At 45.3% G+C, this 24,978-nt stretch overlaps 2 protein-coding genes and 1 long non-coding RNA gene across 7 annotated transcripts in view; 2 read left to right on the top strand and 1 right to left on the bottom strand.

Annotated features, from left to right (window-relative positions):
* The window catches only part of CSNK2A2 (casein kinase 2 alpha 2), a 40,778-nt gene extending 36,045 nt beyond the window's left edge, over positions 1-4,733 (top strand). For 2 of the 4 annotated variants that reach the window (XM_047835925.1, XM_047835923.1), the window contains one exon: positions 2,441-2,892. The gene's annotated coding sequence lies outside the window, so the exon portion shown is untranslated. The other 2 variants (XR_007147385.1, XM_047835924.1) reach the window with 2 other exon arrangements.
* An 85-nt stretch (positions 4,734-4,818) lies between these two features.
* On the bottom strand, positions 4,819-11,185 carry LOC125153049 (uncharacterized). Its single transcript, XR_007147386.1, has 4 exons — positions 10,951-11,185; positions 8,774-8,835; positions 6,223-6,337; positions 4,819-5,322 (listed from the first exon to the last, which is right to left on the bottom strand). It is a non-coding gene; the product is annotated as an uncharacterized LOC125153049 (long non-coding RNA).
* Positions 11,186-11,356: 171 nt separating this feature from the next.
* Positions 11,357-24,005, top strand: CFAP20 (cilia and flagella associated protein 20). 2 transcript variants are annotated; one of them, XM_047837009.1, is made up of 7 exons: positions 11,357-11,464; positions 11,579-11,698; positions 20,531-20,610; positions 21,319-21,430; positions 22,456-22,644; positions 22,993-23,103; positions 23,573-24,005. In XM_047837009.1, exons 2-7 carry the CDS (start codon positions 11,615-11,617, stop codon positions 23,576-23,578), a joined length of 582 nt encoding a protein of 193 aa, XP_047692965.1. In that variant the 5' UTR covers positions 11,357-11,464; positions 11,579-11,614; the 3' UTR covers positions 23,579-24,005. The 2 variants fall into 2 exon arrangements, with proteins under 2 accessions (XP_047692965.1, XP_047692964.1); XM_047837008.1 differs by having other exon boundaries at positions 11,359-11,698.
* Positions 24,006-24,978: the final 973 nt, after the last annotated feature.

Consider the following 24,978-nt stretch of genomic DNA (forward strand, 5'->3'; position numbering starts at 1 on the left):
GTTAAAGGAAAGGGAACCAGTAAGAAAAACAGTCAAGGGATAGGTCTTGAGGAGGGAACATGACTTCTTCAGAGAGTCAGGGGTACCACCTTCATGACGTGGAATGCGCCCTGAGATGGGCACTGCCCCCTGGAGTGGTTCCAGCGCCGCTGAAAGGTGGCACCCTCAGACAGCTGCTGAGTCCCCGAGAGAGCTGGCGGCCGTGGTCTCGGTCCGCACCTACTCAGGGAAATGACTTAGGTTCTCCCAGGTGCTGCGTTGAGGATGGAAGCAAAACTATTTGGGAACACAAGCAGCAATTGGAAGAATTTTTATATATGCATTGAAGTGGTTCTAAGCCCACTTAGCAGTTTCCCTTAATGCCAGTTCAGACTGAGCGATTTGTTTAGAAACCTGTGTTCCTGCATGGGCACTCGCAGGAAAAAGCAAACTTCCCTCCTGCAGATAATAGGGGTAAGCTGGAGTTAAGTTCATTGAAATAGAAACCCTTCTAAAAGCAAAAGCAGGGTGCACAGGAGCACACGAGGAGCCAGAGGTTTTCAGTGAGCTTAATAAGTCTAAGGTGGCATAACATCCTGCTTCTAAAAATTAACCCCAGGGTGGGAATGGGGGAGGAGAGGTGGCAGTGAAACATCTGGCAGAGAAAACCAGTAATAACAAACACTTTTGAGCTCTATGGATGTGTTCATGGAAACGACGACAAGCAGGTGTTGTGGAGGCTGGGGAAAGTGATGTGATGGGTTATACAGCTGATGCCATGAGTACTTTTGTGTAGAGACTCAACAATGTGCTACAAATGTGATACTTAATCCTGAACTGCATGTATTGGGGATTGTTTGAAAAAAAAAAAAAAAAAACTTTCGTTGAATCAATAAATTAACAGTTTTGCACTTGCTGGCTTTTCTTGCTGTAAATGGCGACTAAGAGGTTGGGACAGAAATCTGGACACCCTGTGGAAAGCTTGGATAAATCTTCAAGAACCGTGGAGCCAACTATTTCCTTCTGTTTGCAGAACAGCAACACTGCCTGGGTTGTGATCCCTTCCAAATGATCACTTCAGACACACTTGGCCACCTCTTTGTATCACTGGATGACTGATGTCTGATGTGCTGCTGCCCTTAGAGGAAAGACAAGTGTCATGTGAAACCTTGTTTTCAAAAATAAAAATGTTGATAACCACCAGATTCCCAAGCGGGAGACAAGCCACTGCTATGAGGCCCTTAAACTTGTATTTCCTGTCTCTTGGGGGAGAGGAGGGGTGCACCTTGAACTGGAAAGATGTGTGTATGGGGGTTGCAGTTCATCACCACCTTCGTGTGGAGCTTTCCTTTATCAAGAGAGGTGGGACTAGAGTGGTGTCATGTGGGGCTTGTGCTGTTTCTTGGTACTTGCTCCAGAATCCCTCTCCTAGGCACCTGCTTCTGGGATTGGCCCATTTTAGTGCACAACTTTAACCTTTGTGTCTGAGTGTTCTGCGTTTATGAAAACCTCTCCCCACTCCCATTCCTTGCATCAAGAGCGGGCACACGCTATTGTGTGTCTGCATTTGGCAGATGGTGGTGTCTTTAATTAGTGTGCTTCTCACTGATGGAACCCTGAGTGGCGCTGGACGCTTGGAAATCAGTTGCTGAAGTGCTTAAAGGCAAATAGTCCTTTCTTTCTTGAACCTCACGCACCATGCGGCCTTTCTCAAGAAAGGCCTTTCTTCCTTTACCCAGAGGAAGTTTTCACGAAGCGATGTTTCTGTGACAGCTTCCCAGGGGCACAGTCCTTTTCTCTCGATGTAGTGCCGATCTGTGAGACGTTGCTTCTAGAATTCCGCTGCTGGCATCTCACCACCCACTTCACTGTGCTGGACATGGAAGGGAAAATGGGGTTTTTAGGCCATGCCTCACAGCTGCTCCCAGGGGAGAGTTAAAAATATTTGAGCTCCCTTTTTGCTCTTTGTTTATTAGTGGACTGGGCACTTTCCTGGTATAAATACAGTCCTCTGATTATTAGTCCCAAGACATCCTCAGTAAACGGGGTCAAGGCTGATGGGGACCCAGCGTTGGACTGTTGAGCCTGTCACTCAGCTTGCTCAGAACAGTCGAGAGGCCTCGGTGCTCCTAAATCTGCACTCTGAACCCAAGAGGCAGGGAGGAGACTCGGGCACACATGCTGTGTCCGGAGCTTTCCCCTCTTCCTCCCAGGAGCCTGCACCCGAAACCGCCTCTGCTAGTGGTGATCACGAGAGGAAGGAAGAGGGTATTACTCGAAACCCGAGACCGTAGAGTTAGTTCTTACCAGGTTTTCCACACAGTGGCGTGGGAAAGTCAAGCTTGCACACTGTTCCCAGCACTCTTCGAGAGAAGGAAGCCACAGGCAAGTGGAGGCCTGTCCTCACTCCGGGTCAGATTGATTAATGTCGTCTTTCCCCTCCTCCCATCTCTTTCCCCAGGTCTGTTGCGGTTCCTCCCACTTTTCCATAAGCAGAACAAGAACCAAATCAAACGTCTTAACGTGTGTAGAGCGCGATCACGTTCCGTGAGCAGACACAAAATGGTGGCAGGTTTGGCGAGCACGAACCAGACCAACCGAAGGGCAGCCCGCCACCGTATTTCAAACCTCACTTCTGAATGTAAAAGGTTCACACGCCTTTGGCTTCCTGTTGACTTCCTCCTGACCCAGAAAGCATGGGAAATGTGAAGGGTATGCAAAATGGTTGTTGGTTACTGTTGCTCTCCCGTGCCCCTTGACTCGGCCTGTGGCCACCTGTTTTTCCAGCAGACCACGTTAACTAGCCGACCACAGACTCCACAGTGGGGAACGGGGGCAATATATGGCATGACGGGCAGTTACATATTATAATTTTAAAAGTATATATTATTGAATAAAAGGTTTTAAAAGAAACGTATGGAGAGTTTTCAGTGTGGAAGGGGCCGTTAACCAAGACCCGTGGCCACAGAGGACTGAGTGAAAAAGAAGAGCAGGTTCTAGCCAGAGGAAAAGCAGGGGGAGTCCCAGAGGTGAGGAGGGCCGTTTTTAAGGACGCTCTTGACCAGGGATGAGAAGTTGAACAGGTATGGTGAACTAATCCTGGGAATGGGGCAAACCGCAGGTGACTAGTAGACTGGGCGAGCCAGGAAAGCCATGTTTTGCCTTGACCCTTCCTTCTAATCCAATGACTAGGCGGTAAACATCATCTCTAGTGACCTCCAGAAGATGCCTTAGCCCCTTCTTTGCTTTCCTTTTGCTGGTGTCTCCATAGTTCATTCCACTTCCCCATTTTGCCCCTCTTCCCCATGGCCCCTTCTGAAAAAGCATCTTAGCTTGGAGGCTGGTGGAGTCTGCTGTCCTCCAGCAGGCAAGGGTCAGGGGTCTCAGGGCCAGATCCGAGGGCTGCTTCTGGTGGCATTTGGAAGCTCCCTCGAGCTGGGAGGAAAAGTGGCCCACTCCGCTGTGAGAGAGGGTGCAGAGGAAGCACCAGTTGTATTTGTTGAGTGAAAAAGGAAACCTGCTTTACAAATGAGCCTTCCCTGGCTCCCTCAGGCCTGCCCTCTGAGGATAGCTGTGCCATGGGGATGTGAAGGCAGCCATAACCGGGTGGCCGGCCAGCTTGGCCTCTGGCTGTGGCCTGCGTCCTCCCACAGCCTGTAGAGAGCAGGAGCAACGGGCAGACCCCGATACCCAGGCGGCTCAGGGGTGCCCACTATTCACACAAGCCACTTGTTCCCACAACATTCCTTCTTCTGTCTTTGCTGCTTGTCCTGCACAGGTGACTGTGGGAACGCAGGTGTGGACACTCACAGTTTCTGAAGCAATTGTGGGGGGAAAGCAAAGAGGCCCCTCAGGGTCACCACGGCGTCACAGTGGCCCCTGGAGCAGCTTCTGTCGTATCCAAGCAGTTCCACAGGTGTGGGAGCCCGAGACAGTGCCTGCCCCCCCCCGGCCCCCGGACACCAGCGAGGAGGGCCCGCAGGCCCACCGCCAGCAGACTTTGTAAGGCCGACAGGACATCGAGTGGATGGACTTGGGACTTTTCCAGCACCATCACTGGCCTGGTCTTCTCAAGCAGGCACTCTCATGCCGCGGCCCTTTTGACTCCAGGCTCTGCAGACTTCTCTTGGTCTCCCAGGTCTCTGGGACAGCATCTCAATACCTCATTATAACGAGCACGTCCCCAAAGCTCCTGAGGACACGGTGCTTTGTGTGCACATGTTTATCTACAGAGCACGTTACCTCTGTGGTGACCCACTGGCATTTGAGGGCCTTCCCAGACCAGAAGGGGCTCTTTGGAGTAGATACAGTTGATTGACTTGGGAATTCTTAGATGCCATGCAGAACTCAAATGTTAGCTCCCCATTTTTCTTCCCAGGGTGCTCTCTAACTTCCCAGTGGGAAAGTCTTGTTTTCTGGAAACCCCTCAAGCATATCAGATGTTTCTTTTTTGTGGATGATTACTGTTGGGCGGAAGAGAGGTTGTAGAATGAAGGGAAAGGAGGAATTTTTGCTTAGGCTTTTTTGACCTTGAGAGAAGGGGACAAGGGACCTGCTTACCCAAAAACAGTCTATAAAGCTCATCCACAAAGTGCTTGGCAATTCAGAACATCAGTTCACATCTTTCAATGGCCCTGCTTATATTTGGATTGTTTAAAGTAACATTTATTTATTCTGATTACCAAAGTAATATATGCTCATGGTAAGAAATTCTGAAAGCCTTCCCTTACCACATGCCGCGCGCCCACACACACACACACACACACACACACACACGCACACACACACTACTCTTTCCTCCCTTGGAGGTAACCATAGTTAATTTTGGCGTATATCTTGTAATTTACTAACATTTAAAAATCAACGATTTTTATTCTTACAGAAATGTAATCAAACCACACATTCTCTCTCTCTTTTTTGCAACTTGTGCTTTCGCTTAGTTGTGACAGTTTTACTGTTAGCACGTATAGACCTACCTCACCCCTTTATGTGGCTGCATGGGGTTCCATTGTGTGACGTACCACAGTTGAAGCAATCCCTTCCTGAGAGAGACTTTTACCAGTACTGTTACCAGTATTGGTGCAATGAACAAATCTGCACATACATTTTTACACGGTATGTTTGTGAGATAAGATCCTAAAAAGGAAAAACTGTGCTGTATGTTTTGTTTTAGAAAGGGCACTGCTATGATTCAGAGGAAGCAGTCTTCTCTTCCCTTCTCTCACTGGTTTAGGTTGGAACTGGGATGCCTTTAGTCATGGAATTCTTGTGAGGCTCTGTTAGGCACTGGGACATGATGCCCAGAGTCTTTGCGCTTTCCAGGGAAACAGGAATGTTTGAGACCTGAAAAAAAGAAAAGGTGTTGGTGATAACATAAGAAAGTTATGAAATAAAAAACTAATAAATGTAATTACATGTCTTTCCAATCCTATGAGCTTCATTGTCATTTGCTTTAAAAAAATTTTTTTCTTGGGGTGCCTGGGTGGCTCAGTCGGTTGAGCATCCTACTCTTGGTTTCGGCTCAAGTCATGATCCCAGGGTTGTGGAATCAAGCCCAACACATCAGGCTCCACACTCAGCATGGATTCTCAATGTCTCTCTGTCTCTCTGTCTCTCTCTCTCTCCCTCTGCCCTTCTTCCCCACTGGTGTTCTCTCATGCTTTTTAATACAAAAAATTTTTTTAATATTTTTTTCTTGATGCCTGGGTGGCTCCGCCGGTTAAGTGGCCGACCAGCTCGGGACATGATCTCACGGTTCATGAGTTCGAGCCTCGCATCAGCTCAATGCTGACAGCCTAGAGCCTGCTTCGGGTTCTGTGTCTCCCTGTCCCTCTGCCCCTCCCCTGCTCATGGGGAACATGGGGAAAAAAATTTTTTTTAATGTATATACTTTTTTCTTGGGGCACCTGGGTGGCTCAGTTGGTTGAGTGTCTGCCTCTTGGTTTTGGCTCAGGTCATGATCTCATAGTTCTGTGGGTTCAAGCCCCACATTGGGCTCCGTGCTAGCAGTGCAGAGCCTGCTTGGGATTCTCTTTCTCTCTCCCTCTCTCTGCCCCTCCCCAACTCGCACTGTCTCTGTCTCTCTCAAAATAAATAAACTTAGAGAAAAAAACTTAGCTTTGGAAAAATATGCATATATGTACTTTTTCTCATGATAATTAGTGAAGAGTCGCAATTACAAAATCAAACAATTTCAAAAGCAGTTTTAAAAGATCTTTTCAAAAATTACAGGGAAAAACTTACCTTAAGTATGAAAAATGGCTACTATGGCTGCTACGTTTGAAGTGCTGTAGGGAAGCCTTCGAAAGAAAGCACGCAGGGGCTGGCAGAGGGGTGGGTGTAGAATGGATGAGCAACACTGAGGAATAAAGAAAAGCTGTTAAAATGTGCATCTCAAACGCATTGTGAAGAAGTCAGACTCAAAGGGATACTTATTCCATTTATGTGACATTCTGGAAAAGGCAAAATGTAGGAAATGGAGAACAGGTAAATCTGTGGTTGCCAGGGTTTAAGCATAGGTGATAACACGAGGAAATTTGGGGGTTGATGAAATTCTTCTGTATCTTAAATGTGGTGATGGTTATATGACTTGGTGCCTTTGTCAAAACTGTACACCGGGGCACCTGGGTGGCTCAGTCAGTTAAGCATCTGACTTCAGCTCAGGTCATGATCTCGCAGTTCGTGAGTTTGAGCCCCATGTCACGCTCCGTGCTGACAGCTCGGAGCCTGGAGCCTGCTTCGGATTCTGTGTCTCCCTTTCTCTCTGCTCTTCCCCTGCTCATGCTCTGTCTCTCCCTTCCTCAAAAATAAATAGACACTTAAAAAAATTAAAAAAAAACTGTACACCATATATACACACACACACACACATACACATATGTATGTGAGTTAAAAAATAAATTAAAAAAACAATAATGTGCAAGGGCCCAACAGAATCCCATTTGAACTTCACTCTCAGATGAGCAGCGGCCTCGTCCGCCCACCACTGGCTCTTTCACTGCTATCTTCCGGGCTGAGAGTCGTCTCTGGGTGTAACCACCCCGGCCGGGACGCAGTGGTCCTCCATCTACCAGCTGAACACCCAATTTCAAGGCACTCTTCATCTTTGCTCCCAGCTAAGGGGTGATTCTCCAGGCACAACTTTACCCACCTCATTGCTATGCCTTCCCATCTCGATCAGCAAAGAGGGGTGGGGTGTAAATGCTTCCTTGCAGTGTGTGGCGAGTCCCTTGTGTCTCTCGGAGGCCAGGTGTGCTGAGTTTCTGGGCTCTGACCGACCTGAGCAAACACTGTCCACTGGGTTTTGGTATTTTTCAGTGCCTTTGCACACTGAAAGGGATACTTATGGTTACTGGTGTTTCAAATAATATCTTAGTTGTTTTTCTTTTTAATGTTTGTTTATTTTTGAGAGAGAGAGACAGAACGCGAGCAGGGAGGGGCAGAGAGAGAGGGAGACAAAGAATCGGAAGCAGGCTCCAGGCTCTGAACTGTCAGCACAGGGCCTGACGCGGGGCTTGAACCCACGAGCGAGCTGTGAGATCATGATGTGAGCCAAAATCGCAGCTCAAATGAATGAGCCTCCCAGGTGCCCCAATAATATCTTAGTTATTAAAGCTGTACATTTAAAATCTATTTTCTCTTGTGTTCTTAACATCAGTTTACAAGTCTTGTTATAACTACAAAGTAGTTGGTTTTATGTATAAATACTTTTGCTAAATCCTTGACTGATGCTCGATTGATTCAAAACTTAATGGGTTAAACTGTAAATATTGCTTGTATGCTTAATCTAGTTTCCTTAGACCACATATTTAATCACATATTTAGTCTGTTTGATTTGTACAAGCACTTCCAATATGAAAGACCTAAAATGAGATGAAATCTTCCTAAGCATTCAAATACTAACATATTTAAGTCTAAATTCACAGATTTAATAAATAAAATCTTTAATACTTAATACATTTTAAAGTTTAATAAATCAAAATCTTTTAAACATTTAGTGTTTACACACTTAAAATTTTATAAGCATCTTAAAATTAAAATCACAGCTAATTTCACATTCCTTCAAGCATTGCAAATTAAATTCAAAGCATCGGGTTCTCCAATACATTAAGGTATCTTAACAAAATATCACAATAATCGGAAACTTATTCCTCTATTTGACAAGGATTACTGGTATCATGGTTTTGATTTACTTGCCATAATCTGTGTGTGACATTCTACCAAGGTAACATTCTATCTGAACTCAGGACTATGATACATTCATAGTCAGAGATTCTGGGGTTGGCCAAGTACAGGTTGCTACTTCTGCAATAGTTATATCCAAATTTCTGGTTAACAAACTAAGCCCCTTGCAATAGTAATGGGATTTTCAAGACCACCCCCAGATCCCACCTCACTCAATGAGGGTCAGGATTTTGTTACCTATTCTGAAACTCTTAATGGCCTGATACATCAACTAAGCTTCTGCACCCACTACCCAGATTGGAATCACTTCACTGCCTCTGTAAATTCTGCTTCCTTCTTTCTTCTTTTTTTTAACTGACTCATCCACCTCATTATAATTACAGAAATCACTGAAGGAAGCTACTGATTAGCAAGATTTTTCCTGTATTTTGTCCTTACATAAATTCATGTTGATGAAGGGAAAACAATCTTAAAGAATGATAGTGTAATGCATTTTTCTGTGAGAGACATCTGTGGTTTTAGGTTAAGTTGGTCCACATCACCTTTGAAATGAAAGTATATGTCAGAGGTGATCATTTGACTCTAATCAACTCATTCATTCATCGTATACCTGCCATGATGGTGGTCCTGTGTAGGTGCTGGGATACATGCACAGAAGAAGACAGTCTGGACCTGAAAAAAGCATGCCAAAATTAAATCTACCATGGAGTGAACTCACGAATTCATGTTCTCCAAACCTTTGATCAAATCATCTATATTGTAGGGGTGTCTGGGTGACTCAGTCAGTTAAGCATCTGAGTTCAGCTCAGGTCATGATCGCATAGTTGCTGGGTTCCAGCCCCACACTGGGCTCTGCGCTCACAGTGTGGAACCTACTTGAGATTCTCTCTCTCCTTCTGTCTCTCTGCCCCACCCCCACTTGCACACATGTGCACTCTCAGAATAAATTTTAAAAAATCATTCTTACTGTAGCCAAGGCCATGATCGCAATAAACTTTGAACCCCAACATAAGAAAGAACTAAACACAGTTCAGGTAGACACTTATTGAGAATGGGTAGTTGGGAGAAACAAGCACTTTCGTTTTATTCATCAGCTTGCTCATTGATTGTCTATCTGTTCAAGGCGCTTAAGCCCATACTTGCTCAAGGTGTTCCATTTTTTTTAAGTTTATTTATTTATTTTTTAGAGAGAGAGACAGAGAGAGAGAGAGAGAGGGAGAGAGAGAGAGAGAGAGAGAGAGAGAGAGAGAGAGAATCCCAAGCAGGCTCCACACCATTAGTGCAGAGCCTGATGTGGGACTCCAACTCATGAACCTTGAGATCATGACCTGAGCTGAAGTCAGACGCTTGGTTAAGCAACTGAGCCACCCAAGCACCCCAAGGTGTTCCGTTTTAACTGAGGAGAGTGCATGGTTAATGAGGGACATGTGAATAGGCAGATGCATTAGGTGAGCCCCAATGCAGAGAAGATCTTTATTGGTGGGTTGGGTCTGGAGCTGCTGAGACCAGGAGACACAGAACCTGTGCTGGGCCTGCAGTGACCAGGACCTCAGGTCCATGACTGATTCACTGATTCAACACATGCTTACTGCATTCCCACTTTATGCCAGCACTTTAGGTACTAGGAATACAAGACAGACCAAATTCTTGCTCCCAGAAGCTCAAAACAGGGGAAAGGAGACAGCAATAAGTAACTATATAGACTATGAAGTGGTGATAAGTACTATGGAAAGAAATAATAAAGTGGGGTAGGAGGACAAGAAGTTGGGGTTAGAGGTGCCATTTCACGCTGGTTGTCAAAGAGGTCCTCTCTGAGGAGGTAGTGTAGTGAGTTGAATAGTGTCCCCTCAAAATTCATGTCCACCCAGAACCTGAGAAATGGGCACTTATTTGGAAAGAGTGCCTTCGTGGATGCAATTAGTTTAAGGTCTCAAGACGATATGATGCTGGATTCAAGGTGGGCACTAAATCCAATGACCAGTGTGCTCATGAGAGGAGAGGACACGGAAGAAAGGTATGCCAAGATGGTGGCAGAGATTGCAGTGAAGCTCCACAAGCCTAGGAGCACCTAGGGCCATCAGGAGCTGGAAGAGGCAAGGAAGATCCCTGAACATTTTAGTAACAATCAAGGGATAAATTGTTTACTGGCCTAAAGCACAGTCCCCAGCAGTCGTCCAAAAATAACAATTTCATAGAAAAAACTGTTTTTTACTTTCTACTCTAGTATGATCCACATATCCTCCCACCCCCCACCCCCCTGCCATGTCTGGAAATTCTGGCTAGATTGTTCACAGGGTTGATGTGAGGATTAAATGATTTAGGAAAGGCTAAGCTCTTAGGATGGTACCTGACACCTGATAAATGCTCAACTGACGCTAGCCATTTGTAGCCTTGTTGATGATGTTAATTGCAAACTCCTTTTCTGTCAGTCACAATACCCAGCACAGGCCTGAGCACAGAATATAATATTTAGGAAGATGCTCAGTGAGTGACTGGTCTCCAACACTTGGGATTTCTTCCACACTTGAAATATCATAGCTTATTTTGTGTCTTTTTAAAAAATGTTCTAAGTATTAATTGATTTAGAAAAACAGCTCCACCAACTCTATTTTGTTTAATTTTATTAATTCCTGCTGTTATCTTAATGTTCAGGCTTTTTTGTTCGCTAGTGCATTCAAGGTAATTTTCCTGAGAGTACAGCTTTGCATCCCACAAGATATGCAGTATATTCATAGTGACCCTGTTAATGATTAAAGCAATGCTGTACATAAGGTGCTTTAACCTTACCCTGCACACGGCGGCCAGTCTGTTTGACCCTCTGGTAAGCAGTTGCTTAGCAAAGCCACCTTCTGCGTCTTTCTCCCCTTTACTTCGGCCCTTGTAACTCCTCCCAGTCCTTCAGGGGGCGGGGCCAGGTCTTCACGCCCCAGACCCCACCCCGCCACGTGTTCTTGACACTCTTTGCGTGCTCCACACATTCTATACTCCTGTCTCCTTCCGTTTTCTAAAAGAGGCTCTGGAACTAGGATGAGAAAAATAGTCCCTTGACAACAGAGTTCTTTCCACAAGAAGGCGGGACCGGGGCGGGGCTTAAGACCGGAAGAGACAGGAAGTCCGTGATCCTTGTGGCAGGATTGGGTCCCGCGTGCTCAGGGGGCGGGTCAAGTGGGCGGAGGTATCCATTTTACACAGCCGACTGCCCGCCGCCTCCATTTAAGGCGGGGAGAGGAGCGCGGGCGGCAGTTGCTGTGGTTTCCCAGTTGAGGTTGCTTGTTTCTTTTGGGAGCAGAAACTCGTGGAGGTAGTGTCTTGCGACCGATTTTACCCGCGAGGGACTACAGATCAGGCGATCAGGAGCGCAGCCCGACCAGGCCCAGCCCTTACTTTCCCTTCACCACTTGGTGCCCATATCTAGGTCGGCTCCGGCGCGGCTGAGAAGGCCGCGGGCGAGATGTTCAAAAACACGTTCCAGAGCGGCTTCCTCTCCATCCTCTACAGCATTGGCAGCAAACCCCTGCAGATCTGGGACAAAAAGGTCAGGAGTTGGGGACAGCCGCTGGGCGGGGTGCAGGGGCCGCGCGTCCCCTCCTCGTCCTGAGGCTGGGGACGGGGTGGTGGGTAGTTGTGTAGAGTTGGGGCCTAGGGGTAGGGGAGGCCGGGCGGGCGCTGCTGTGACCTGTCCCCAGGCTGTCGTGACTGAGGTGCAAGGTAGGGGCGTCGTGTAAGCAGTTGGGGGTGCGTGTGGGGTGGGCGTGGCTGGGGTTTAAGTGTCCATGGTGTGGTTATGACAGTGGTCCCTCTCCACAGTCTTGATTTGCTCAGTCGGTTCCTCAGAAGCCTCGGTTTCCCAGTTTATATAGTGGGATAGATAGTACCCGTGTCATAGCGTGAAATGCATAAACTTACTTGAGGTTGCTTTGGGAGCATGCAGATGAAAGAAGCTGCTGTTCACTGATTTCACAAATATTTACTGATACCCTGTTTTGTGCCAGGCACTGTGCTGGGCACAAGACACAGAGCTTTTGTTCCAGGCATCCTTATAGAGGCACAGCCAGAAGGCAGTTATGTTTGGATTTCATTCATTTGCTCCTTTCCTTCCAGTGATCTCAAACAAGGGAGAATTCGGGTGGCCTTTGGCACCTGCTCCACATTCAGTGCTACTTGGGGTCTGAACTGTGCCTTCTGTGCTTGATTTCTACATCAGGAAAATTGCAAACTGGTGATAAAGTTTTGTTTGGGTTAATCCGTTCAGAGCCAAGTACAAGCCTCGTTATTTTTATTCAGGTCTCCCCTGGGTAATACTTTCACTGACCCCAGGAGATGATGACCTTGTCCACTTTTTGGAGATGTGGGGTAGGGGGGCATGTATGTCTAGCAGGCTGTGCGTTGGTCTGCGTTTTATTACTTGGTTATTTCATGGCTCACGTGAATTCCTAGTCCGCTGTACCCTTTTTTAGGATGAGTTCAGGTAGGCAGTCTCTTGTGGAAGACAGGTGATTTTCTCAGGGGAGAATGGAGAGAAGTGGTATGTTGAATGGTATTTTATAGAGATAAATGTGGGATAATCTAAGTAAGCAGGTTATGGGTAACGAAGCCAAGAATCTGGGAATTCATCTCAGAACAGCTCTTTGTCTTCCTTATCCGCAAATGAGCGTTTGGGGCCACGCAGCGATTGGTAGAGAACACCGAGAGGCTTCTGCCGGTCAGGACTAGGGAATTCTGCATTTTGAGAGCAGCTTTGAGAGTGCTGTGTTCTTCATGTCATTTCTATAATAGTTGGCAGCTCTGAATATAATGAGTTGCTTGGGCCCTATGCACACGTGAAACATCGAAGTCTCCTCTTTTCACTATGCTTCTGTCCACAAGCCTAGTCTCACACCAGGAGTATTACACAGGAAAGCAGTTCCTTAGTTTTGTTCCCTACGTTATTGAGGTTTTCAGTTCCATGATTCTGTTCACATTGGAATAAACACTGAAACCTCTGAAACTGCATCTCTACAAAGAGAACCTGGTGTGAATGTACCTGGGAACTTTGTAAGGACGATGGCTGCCCACCTGTGGCTGGGCTTAGTTATGGGCTGTCAGGAGGCATGGAGGGAGTAACCTTGTGTGCTAGCTGAACGTGCGGTTACAACAAAAAGGTCAACATAAGGCTCTTGAAATAGAGAACGGGACCTGGTCTAGGAGAGGTTTCTAGAGCAGGCCAGAGAACTCAGTAACACTGAAAGACTTGCAGTGGTAGGAACGCTTCAGCGTTTCGATTAGGTGAAACTTACCAGAGTTGTCCATTTTGACCTTTCTGGGCTTGATCTTTTTGTGTGTGTTTTATTTTTCAAATGCAGCTTTTCGGCCAGTCAATATGTTTACACATGGAATATAAAAGCAAAGTAACCATGGTGCACTGTGTCCCTTAACAACGCCGCTAGAGGTCGGATGGTACCCTAATGACATAAACACATGTGAAAACATTATTAGAACACCTGGCAGGGTTACTTGGAGTAAATTAAACAGACCTTTTGGCAAAGAAAACATTTAGAATAACACTCATTTTAAGCAAAATTCTTATAATAGTAAAAGTTAATTATATTTTTACTTTTTGTATTTTTTTAAGTTTATTTATTTTAAGAGAGAGAGAGCGAGAGAGCGTGTGGGAGTGGCAGAGAGAGAAGGAGAAAGAGAGAGAATCCCAAGCAGACTCTGCACTGTCAGCATGGCTCCCTACATGGGGCTTGAACCCACAAACTTTGACATCATGACCTGAGCCAAAATTGAAAGTCAGATGCTTAACCGAGTGAGCCACCCAAGTGTCCTTCTACTTTCTGTGTTTGTTTGTGTATAATGTTTATTTTTGAGAGAGAGAGAGAGAGAGAGTGTGTGAGCTGGGGAGGGGCAGAGAGAGGGAGACACAATCCGAAGCAGGTTCCAGGCTCTAAGCTGTCAGTACAGAGCCCGATGTGGGGCTCGAACTCACAAACCGCAAGATCATGAGCTGAGCCAAGGTCAAATACTTTTTGTATTTAGACTGAAATGGGTTTAGGGGTGAATGTTTTCCCCTGGGGCAAGGGAAGGAAAGGGAAAGGATAAGTTTGGGGTCAGATCCATAGGCTTTGTTGCATGTGTGCCTTTTCTTAGCTATATTAAAGTCCTCAGGAAGTGTTGGGAATCCAATTCAGTTGGGGAAACACTGGGAATTGATATACTTATCAAAGTATTGAGCAACAGTTAAATCACAGGCATTGGGTAGATCTGGGGAGATAAAAAGCTAGAAGACATTTTCCCTGCTCTTAGGGAGTAAGGCAAAGTTGTAGTAAAGGTAAAGTTCGATGGAGGGAGGGATAGACCATCCACATTTATCTAGAAATGACCCTGAACTCTGCCAGTAGTATATGGCTATTTTTGTTACTATTGTGATTTCACAAACTTTACTATTCTCCTTCCTGAGTTTATGGAGAAGAATTTCTATAATTTGTTTTTTGTAAAGAGTAATCTTGGAAAAATTAAGTTTGGCTTCTGTTTGGGCTCTGTGTCTCCTTATGAGTGTGAAGAGTGAATGCCATATTCATACTAGTGAATTGACAGGCTCCATTTTTGTGGGTGTGCTTACTAACATCTGTAACATCTGCGTTTATCAGACCCTCTTTGAAGTTCATAGCTCCTGCCGCCCATCTCTTCCTTCAAATCTCAATTTAAACATTGTTACATTGGGAGCTTAAGTTAGGTCTCCTGTGTATTCCTGTGGCCCTCTACTTCACACTGTATGGCAGTTGCCTATTTATTGTGTATTTCCCACTAGACTACAGGTTCCTTTAGGGGAAGAAAACTTTTTTACCTTGAAACCCCAGGGCTGGAGTTGGGACAGTGTGGATGTGCGCCCTGGCTCTGTCCTATGTCCTGTCTTGTGTAACCTTGGGCAAGCACTTACCTGCCCAGTTTTCTTATTTTGTAATGATGCCACCTCCTTCCATGATTATGGAGATTAAATGAAGGTTTATATAAAATGCTTGGCAACAGAGTTATGGCATACAGTATTAAATAGGGCAGGAAACCCAGGAATTTGCTCAAGAGTAAATAAGTTTATAATTGATGCCTAGGAATAGGAAATACAGTAAAGCCAGACTTCTGAAATTAGAATAATTTAGTCATTGTAGCATGGCTTTCCCAGTCCAAAACCCTTAATGTGACTCTAAGGGCACACAGCACATGGTCGGGTGCCTGCTTAACCAATTCTCCAGGCTTGCCCCCCCCCCCCCCACCGGGTTCCCCTCTTAGACCTCCTACTGAACTGAAGGAGGTTGTGTTCTCTCACCTTCAGGCCTTTGTACCTGTCCCTCTGCTGGGACCCACCCCACCACCTCTGTTAGTCTCCAGGTTATAGCACAAAGGCACTTCATCAGATTAAGTGAGTCTATATCCACTTGCCCCTCCAGGTTAAGTTCATTTATACCCCCCTATAGAGCCTCTACTTCCTTTTCATCATACCCATCGTTCTTGAAATTCATTCTTGAAATTAGCTTCTTAAAATCTGTATTCCTTGCTAGACTGCAAGCCTCCTGATAAAGACCTCTGTCTTTATCAAACCAACAGCTTAGGAGAAATTAGGGGTTTCTTAATGTTCCCTTAACATCTGGAACCAGCAAATATTTCATTTATTAAAGGACTTTTATGTTTAATGTCGATATCACTTCTGGTTTGTAAAGAAAATACCAGAAGGTTCTGTTCCCACTTATGCCTGTGTAAAACATAAAATTTTCATATTTCAAAATATGTTTAATATCCTAAAAGTCTACTAGATGAGAATGTTAGTTCATACAAGTTTCTGTCTTTCTCACCTCTCACCTTGTCTTTCAGCTGCCGCTGATCCTCGCCTATTCTAAAACTAAATATTAGAAGCAGACGTTTTGTGGTTGTTGCTGGATAGTATTAGATTCCTTCCCTGTTCCTAATTTTAAAAATGAATAATCTCTCTCCAGAAAAGGAGTTTCCACACCCTCATTTTTAATTAGCAGACTTTCTTGGTACATGTTAAACTGCTGCGTTCCTGGTAGTAGGATCGAGGGCATTGGACATGAAGGTAGTGTAGCTGGGTTTTTTTCCAGACTTTAACTGGATCAGCCTGATGATGTTTATTATTCTGAGTAATAGCTTTTACTATAATTGGGCGAAGGCATGGGTTTGAGTTACACTTGCCCTTGCAAGGCATTGCTAGGAAGAGACTGGTTAGCACTGCACTTAATTGCCTTTACTTTGTATATGCCCAGAGTTTTCCGTGTGCTATCTGGAGAGTCCCTGTTAAGTGCAGCAAAGGGAAAGGAGCTTTGACCCATCGGAGCCTGCAAGGCCCAGGCCTTGAGACAGAGCTATGCCCAGCTCTCCCCACAGAGGTCTCCCTCTGCCTGTTTTCTGACTTACATCCCGGCCCCTAGCTACAGGCGAAACTTTCCTGCCGACATGTACAGCTCTAATGGCTTAATGTAAATTGGAACATGTGTCATTATTAAGACTAGGATGCCAGATGGCTGAGGGCTCAGCTGTCTGCCAGGATAAGTGGGTGGAGCCAGAAAAATGAAAGGTGGGGGTAGAGAATGGATACAACTCATGTGTTATTTTTAAAACACTTGAAGAAATATGGAGAGTTGGCTAGCTTTCTCCCTATCCCAGTAATACTTTTTTCCCCTCAGCTTGACCTTCCTCCCTGGAGCTTACATTGAAAAAAAAAAAAAAAGAAAAGAAAATCAGTGTTCTTTATTAGTTGCCCCAGTGACCATGGAAAGCCTGGGAGAGTGATTGCAAGAAGGGCTTGAAGGTTCCTTTCCTGGTGTTCACAGAGGCTGAGAACCTTTTTGATTTGTTGTAGCCAGGAACCTGGGTTCTGCAGCTCCCAAAGTACCTCCGTCTCATAGCTTTGGGGGTGGAGGGAGGGTGGGGATAGGGAGTTCGTGAAAAAAATGTAAGATTGGCTTTGTTTATTTTTTGGAGGAATAAAACACCTGTAACCTACACCTTGATAGCGGGACTGTGTCATGAAGTAAAAAAGAATGAAAAAGTCAGAAACAATTGGCACTGTCTCATTTAGAGAGGGAAGTAAGATAAAACCTATTTCCACCGTAAGCAATAAATACTGACCAGTTCACTTTATCTTCATTTCAAAGCCAGGCCTGCTTAGTGACCTCTGAACTGGAAGGAGCTAAGGAAAGGAAGTCAGTGCTTTCTGAGGTCGTGTATCTTGTTGTATGTGTTTGTCAGAAGCAGGGCTGAGGAGGGGGTTGCTTCCTGCAAGACCTTTACAATTTAAAACAGTGACGGCCAGACTGCCAAGGTGGTTGAGAGGCCTTGTCCCAAATTGTCCACCCCGCTTTTCCCTTGATCCTAGTTTTAGAGCCTAAAGAGGTTTGGGGAGGTATCCTTTAAGTGCTCCTCTCTCTGATTAATTGCACCCCCCACCCCACCCCTCTTTCCCAGTGAGTTTCGATTTGCAGCCCTTAAATAAAGGGGAAAAATCATAATTCACTAACCAATCAACTTAATTTGATTTCAGAACTCTGGCAGTTGGTGATAGGAGAATACTTAAAACTCCAGAGAGACCGGTGGGCATTCCTTTGAAAAAGCTGCCTTTTTTCCTGGTTCTCCTGGTTTATGGACTACGTTAATTAATTTTGTAAGACCGAAGTCCTGGAGTGTGGTGGTTGATGTGTTGCTGAGAGAAATTTCTCTGTAGGAAGTTTTTGAAAGTCTAGCTAAAAATGAGCTTGCCTCTGGGGCAGAGGCAGAAGAATACACAAAGTCTGTTTTGGCTTCCAGTCTGTTGGCTTCTGCGTGCTTTGTAAGGCATTGTTTTCTTCTGTATAAAGACTTGAATAGTAGCATTTGCTGGAGTGAAGTCATCTGCTAGAAACTTTGAGATGGGCAGAAGCAAATTTTCTAACATTTCCTCCCTGTGGAATCTGGCTGAGCTTTCTGGAGCCGAGAGAACATTCTCCCTGTGCTCTGAGAGACCTTTGGGGATGTAAGGTTTGAATCCATGCTTTTAAGCAATATTGGATAAATTGCAACAAGTTGCCTTTTAGCAATAATTAATTGATACTTTCAGGTTAACCATGTCGATTGTTGCATTGTGTATCCTTTAAAGAAAGAATGAAGTTGTAAAGAATAATTAGTTGTATGTTATCAAATTAGTGTTTGCATCTTGTTGGAATACCAGCCCCTCTTAGCAACATGACTACATCACGTTATTTGGAAATAATTTCGCATTTGATTCCTCCTTCACCAGCAAGTCCGTCTGTTTTCCACAGCAGCTGTGGGCTAGCAGATCGAGGAGGAATATTGCCATTTGGTCCCGAGTGTTTATGTGGGCAATGAGGTGGGCCGCGTTGGCATGTGCTACACAGACCCAAGCCTTTGTGCTCTTAATCTCCCTGGGAAAGAGGCCCAGAACTCGAAGCAGGAGGGCAGCGGTGTCGCCAGCTTTGTTTGAGGAGCACTTCAATGTGACGTTTGTGTCTTAAGAACCCAAGAAATGCTGCATTGGCAGAGATCTGGGGCCCATCCACCCTGCGTTCTGTCTCTGATAATGGGCACCAGAGGCTGATTTGTGGGAAAGCATTCCTCATGCTGGCAGCCTCCCTGGCTTTGTGATAGACCCCAGTCTCTCTGGCTTCCTATAATAGTCCATGGTGGATATGTTATCCAGGAGTTTTTTTTAAATCCTCCTTGAATCTATTCACCCTTGCCAACTCTCAGGGTGACAAATTCCAGAAGTCAGCAAATATTTGAATGCTTAGTGTATGCCTCGCATAGTACTAAGCTTTGTAGAAGATGCAAATGATGCTTACTACTTGATCCCTACCCTTGAGCTTATACTTTTGTAAGGAGACAAGACTCAGTTACATCTCCCAGAAAAAGATAGGCAGTGATATCAAATGTCCCATGGGAACACCAAGCACACCTCAAGTGGATCAAATTCACAGTACCAGAGGTCAGAGACTGATGCCTAAAAACAAAATGCCGTATTATTAATAATCCATTTTGAAAATACAACTCTCAGTCAGACTTGACACCGTATTCTCTCTTTATATGCAAGTCTACTGGAAAGCCAAAGGATTGAGTCAATACAACATGTCAATACAGCCATTTTCACTATGCCTGGAAAAAGGTCACATGCTTTAGGTGCATCCTGTACCAAATCTTGTTGATGTTTTTCATGTGTTAATACATTCAGCCCTAATAGTCCAGCCCTGTGTCAAAAATGCCTTTGTGTTTCTCTGCTGTGTCCATATTAGGTGCTTAAGCGCTCATTGCTTGAAGGTAATTGTGCTTTCCTGAATATTTTAAGAGGGGAAATCCATGTTGAATATTGATCTCTCTTCATATTGTACCTCCTACATATGCAGCAGACGACACAGAACCATGTAGGATGAAGTGCTAAATTATATGGTCTAGGCTACATGAGCCAGACAGACAAATCAGAAAGAAGAGAGGTTGGTGTGGGCTGAAACGCTGAAGAAGGGTTTTGTGTGCAGCACCGATGAGACTTGAATTCTTTAAAAATTTGAAATTTAGGGAAAAAATAAGGAAGCGGGAAGTAGGAGCATTGTAATAAGCAGTGTAGAAGATAAAAATGATGCTTGATACTGGGGAGTAGTGCTCTCATTTTCTGGTTGCTGCCCTCCCAGTGGAGGTGCCCTTCCAGTGGCACCCAGGATTGGGCCTTTTTGACCGAAGAAGTATATAAGACAGTGTGGAAAGCCTGGTCATTAATCCTGACTCTGTCACTTAGGGTCCTCATTTGCACTGCCCGGATGTCAGTGTCCACATGTGTAAAATACCACCTACCTTATGATTTTTGTTGTTAGGATTAAGTCAGAGAGTGTATATGAATGTTCCTAGTGCATAGTAGGCACTGAGTAAATGTTAGCTGAATCGAGTTGATTTCTTTTTCTTTTTTATGTTTATTTTTTGAGAGAGAAGGAGAGAAAGATTCACAAGTACACTCCATTCTGCCAGCACAGAACCCAACTGGGGGCTCAAACTCGCAAACTGAGATCATGACCTGAGCCAAAACCAAGAGTCAGACACTTAACTGACTGAGCCACCCAAGTCCCCCTCGAGTTGATTTCTTTGGGAAGAAATTTATCCTAATTTATAGATTGCCAAGTCACCTGCAATTCCTGTGGTGGCTGATGGGACCTTATATAGAGGTAATATCATGGCCTACTTACAGATAAGCTCAGTATACTGTGTCCCAAAGTTCTGTGTTATGCCCCAAGAGCTACTGTGGTTTTCTTTAAATGGTCCCATTCAGCCTTCAAAATCTTAACAAAGTTGTTGCCAAATATTTCAGTCCTAATTGGTTGAATTTTCTTCATTGTAGGTGCGGAATGGCCACATCAAAAGAATCACTGATAATGACATCCAGTCCCTGGTGCTAGAGATTGAAGGGACGAATGTCAGGTAGGTGGCCCCTCTGCTCACCCAGAGACCGGGTACACCAGGGAGGCAGTACGTCATAGAAGTTAATAAGCACAGACTGTGGCACCGAGCGCCTGGTGTGGATCCAGCTCAGTGCTTACAGCTTACCTTGGACAAGTTACTTAACCCACAGGCCTTAGTTTCCTCATCTGTAAAACAGGGATAGTAACAGGACACCCTCCTTAGAGGGTTGTTGTGAAGATTAAGTAAGCAAATTGTGTATAAAGCACTTAAAGCCTGCTCAGCACATAGTAAGTGCTGTATGTTAGTTATATTATTATTAATAAGTAACCAAGGCTGTGGGTGTGGGCGGAGGGATGGCACCGGTCATAGTAGATGGCGTGTGCCACTGTGTGGCTCTCTGTGCCACAGTGGTCCTAGTTTACGTTTTCTATCACTTGATGCTTCTCTTAGACCAGAACTGAGTCTTCTCTCACTGGAGGAAATTCCTCAGATCGCTGGCCTGGCTTTGTTTTTCAGGTTATTTTTTTGTTGATGTCTAGCCCTGTGTTCAGCTTTTGTTTCAGAGTCCAGCATTGTGTTTTCTTAAGCATCAGCTGATTCAAGGATTGAGGATTGGGTGAGGTATCTGGCTCTTTTAGATCTGCTTTCCAACTTACCTCTTGGACCGAGTGTTTTTGCTGTGTGTACCACAAGGGAAGTGCTTACCAGTGTCCCCTCTCTCTGCAGCACCACGTATATCACCTGTCCCGCAGACCCAAAAAAGACATTGGGGATTAAACTGCCCTTCCTTGTCATGATTATCAAAAATTTGAAGAAATACTTTACCTTTGAAGTACAGGTTAGTATATGCACATGAATGTGTACACTCTCAGCTATACCATAGGAATAGCTCATCAACTTGCAGGAAAAAAAAATAGCTCTGGGAAAGTATCTTTAGTCCTTTGTATGTATTTTTAAAAACAAAATTTTTTTTAAATCTTTATTTATTTTTGAGAGAGAGACAGAGCAAGGGAGGAACAGAGAGATGGGGAGACACAGAATCTGAAGCAGGCTCCAGGCTCCGAGCTGTCAGCACAGAGCCCGACACGGGGCTCGAACCCACGAACTGTGAGATCATGACCTGAGTCGAAGTAGGAGGCTTAACCGACTGAGCCACCCACGCATCCCATATTTTTTTTTTAAAGTTTATTTGTTTATCTTGAGAGAGAGAAAGCATGAGTCAGGGAGGGGAAGAGAGAGAGAATCCCAAGTAGGCCCTGCTCTGTCAGCACAGAGCCTGACGCAGGGCTCGAACCCAAGAACCGTGAGATCCTGACCAGAGCCAAAGTCTGACACTTAACTGACTGAGCCACCTAGGAGCCCCTGTATGTATTCTTTTCTGCTTCTACTACACACTTGATGCAGCCGTTATTATACGGCATAAATTTGGTATCAATTTGGTAGTCAAACTTTAATGCCACGTTTTTAAAGAAGCAGTAGGCACCTAGGAAGTCTGAACAACAGCTGTAAGTTTCAAAGCTTAAAGGTTAGAGTAGCGTCCATTTAATACTGGTTATTGTTGGTCTCTGTTCTAGTATTTTTGATTTTTGAAATGGAAGAATGTTTATGAAATCTTCTATGGTCTGTGGGCCCTCGGGTGTGTCATGTGTCATAAGCAGCTGGTGTTGTCTTGGCAACGGACAAGATAAACTTGCTACTTCCGGGCCATCTGCATCCAGTGTGACCTGTATCTGGTCTGTTTATTCTCCCTTGGGTCTCAGCCTTGGGAAACTGGGCTGTGGGAGTTCAGGCCCTTGTCTTATACCCAGGTTGTTTGCTTCTTCCAAGGTAGAGTTCATGTGACTCTTTTTCTATATGTCATAGGTACTAGATGACAAGAATGTGCGTCGGCGGTTTCGGGCAAGTAACTACCAGAGCACCACCCGAGTCAAACCCTTCATCTGTACCATGCCCATGCGGCTGGATGATGGCTGGAACCAGATTCAGTTCAATCTGTCAGACTTCACACGGCGGGCATATGGCACAAATTACATCGAGACCCTGAGAGTGCAGGTGCTGGCTCCTTTTCTTGTGGAGTGCCAAACGGGAGAGGAGAGTGTGCTCTGCTTGTTCCTGGCTTGTGGCCCTGGTGACAGAACAGTGTGGGTTTTTGGCTAAGGTGCCCAAGTCACTCTCCAGAGGGCTCAGAGAGGTCCAGGCCATATTCAGGTGTCTGCTCAGATATAGTGGGAGAACACAGCAAGCAAAATATCCCTCTTGCCAGACTCCAACCCTAAGCCATGCTGAGGAGAGGCCAAAGAGATGAAGCTTTGACAGCCTCGTAGGAGGAGCTCTAGGAGAATCAGGAAAAGAGGAAGGGCAATCCTATTTTGTCTCTTAAAATAAGTCTTGCACCCACAGATCCACGCAAACTGTCGCATCCGACGTGTTTACTTCTCAGACAGACTCTACTCAGAAGATGAACTGCCGGCAGAGTTCAAATTATATCTCCCAGTTCAGAACAAAGCAAAGGTAAGCCAGCCTTCCTCGGAGGAAGGCCAGACGGTGAGTTGGGGGAGCTAGAAAGTGCTCTATTCTGAGTTGGGTTGCAGAGCCTCTCAGTGCTGACGTGGGGTCTGGAGTACCTTTCATTGTAAGATCTTGGGTCTTCTTCCAACATCAGCACTGAATCAGGATCGGTCCTGGGAAATGTTCTGTGACTGTTGTCTCCACCTCCACAAGGTGGTCCTGCCTCTCCCTGGGTGGCATCCTGCTGCTTCCTGCTCACGGGCCTTCCTTGGAGAATATCTTCCATCTGAACAAATTCCTGTCAGCCCATCAGTCTCCTCTGACACAATGCTGGGTGCTTCTTCCATGCCTGCCTGCTGCTGACATTGCGCATTTCTGCACAGTCCAGTGTCACCAGAAAGGGGAAGGCGGGTCGGTGGCACTGACCATCTATTTTTCTGATTGCCTCTTCTCTTTGTTTCTTTTTCTCCAGCAATAACTAGAATGCAACTCAAGGGATGTCAGACCCTGGACATGGCTCTTAGTTTGAAAAGGAAACTAACTGGAGGACAATACAAAAAACAAATATTTCTATTAGTTTACTGTGCTGTGGTTCTTTTATCTACTACTTGGTGTCCTTTGTTGTGGACACCAGTGACCATGCCAGAATGCCATCCTCGCGTTGCAAGTGCCGTGGGGGGTAGGCCGGGCTCTGGTGCACGAATGCTGGACTTTACCCAGCTGCCTGCCCCAGTGTGTGGAGACACATTTACCAGGAACTATAGAATTAAAGATGTTCCCTAAAGCAATTTCAGACCAATATTTCTTCCTACGGTTTATTCATTGTTTTATATATTATCTAAATATATGTATATGCTGTGTAATACTCATAATCTGGAAATGAATAAAATGCTATATTCTTGGTTTGTAAATTTGGGTTTTTTGTTTGTTATTTTAGAAGGAGAGAGAACATGAGTGGGGCGGAGGAGGGGTGAGTCGAGGGGGAGGGGGAGAGACTCTTCAGCAAGCTCTGCACCCAGCGTGGAGCCCAACGTGGGATGTGATCCCACGACCCTCAGATCATGACCTGAGGCCGAAATCAAGGGTTGGACGCTCAACCAACTGAGCCACCCAGGCACCCCAGTAAATTTGTTCTTAGTTTATTTTTTTTTTTTTTAATTTTTTTTTTTTTAAACGTTTATTTATTTTTGGGACAGAGAGAGACAGAGCATGAACGGGGAAGGGGCAGAGAGAGAGGGAGACACAGAATCGGAAACAGGCTCCAGGCTCTGAGCCATCAGCCCAGAGCACGACGCGGGGCTCGAACTCACGGACCGCGAGATCGTGACCTGGCTGAAGCCGGACGCTTAACCGACTGCGCCACCCAGGCGCCCCCTCTTAGTTTATTTTTTTAATATTTTTCTTTCCTTTATGATGTGAACATAGAGCTCTTTCCAAAGCACATCCCATACGCTCATGCTGTGAAATATCTTGCGGTAAGCACTTACAGGACAAGACATCTGTACAGATACTGATTTATAACAACTCCAAGCTACACTAAATGGGGAAAAATGTGAACAGCATATGATCAGTAGAATCATCTTACTAGGCATTGGGGCCCGAGTCAAGCTTAAGACAAAATGGCATCTAGTCCAGATTGCTCTTAATTCCCTTAGCAAGTTGTCACATTGGAGCCCCACATGCTCTTTTGTAACCACACCTACTGTCCCTCAGCATTGGAGCCCATCACCAATGGGCTTGAATTTAGGGACTTCCTTGCCTTGAATTTAGGGACTTCAGGAAAAGTGTTTCTCTAAACACTCGAATCACATAAGGGAGCTGAAAGCTTACCCCACACTCTCCCTTATACTGCTTCTTGGGCATATGGTCCCTCAGTGG

This window comes from Prionailurus viverrinus, chromosome E2 (assembly GCF_022837055.1).
Source record: "Prionailurus viverrinus isolate Anna chromosome E2, UM_Priviv_1.0, whole genome shotgun sequence".
NCBI lineage: Eukaryota > Metazoa > Chordata > Mammalia > Carnivora > Felidae > Prionailurus > Prionailurus viverrinus.

Excerpts from the sequence above, each read along its gene's own strand:
- CFAP20 (XM_047837009.1), top strand. The coding sequence starts at position 11,615 with ATGTTCAAAAACACGTTCCAGAGCGGCTTCCTCTCCATCCTCTACAGC. Across the intron at positions 20,611-21,318 it reads ATTGAAGGGACGAATGTCAG|CACCACGTATATCACCTGTC; the intron begins GTAGGTGGCCCC and ends CTCTCTCTGCAG. Across the intron at positions 21,431-22,455 it reads ACTTTACCTTTGAAGTACAG|GTACTAGATGACAAGAATGT; the intron begins GTTAGTATATGC and ends TATATGTCATAG.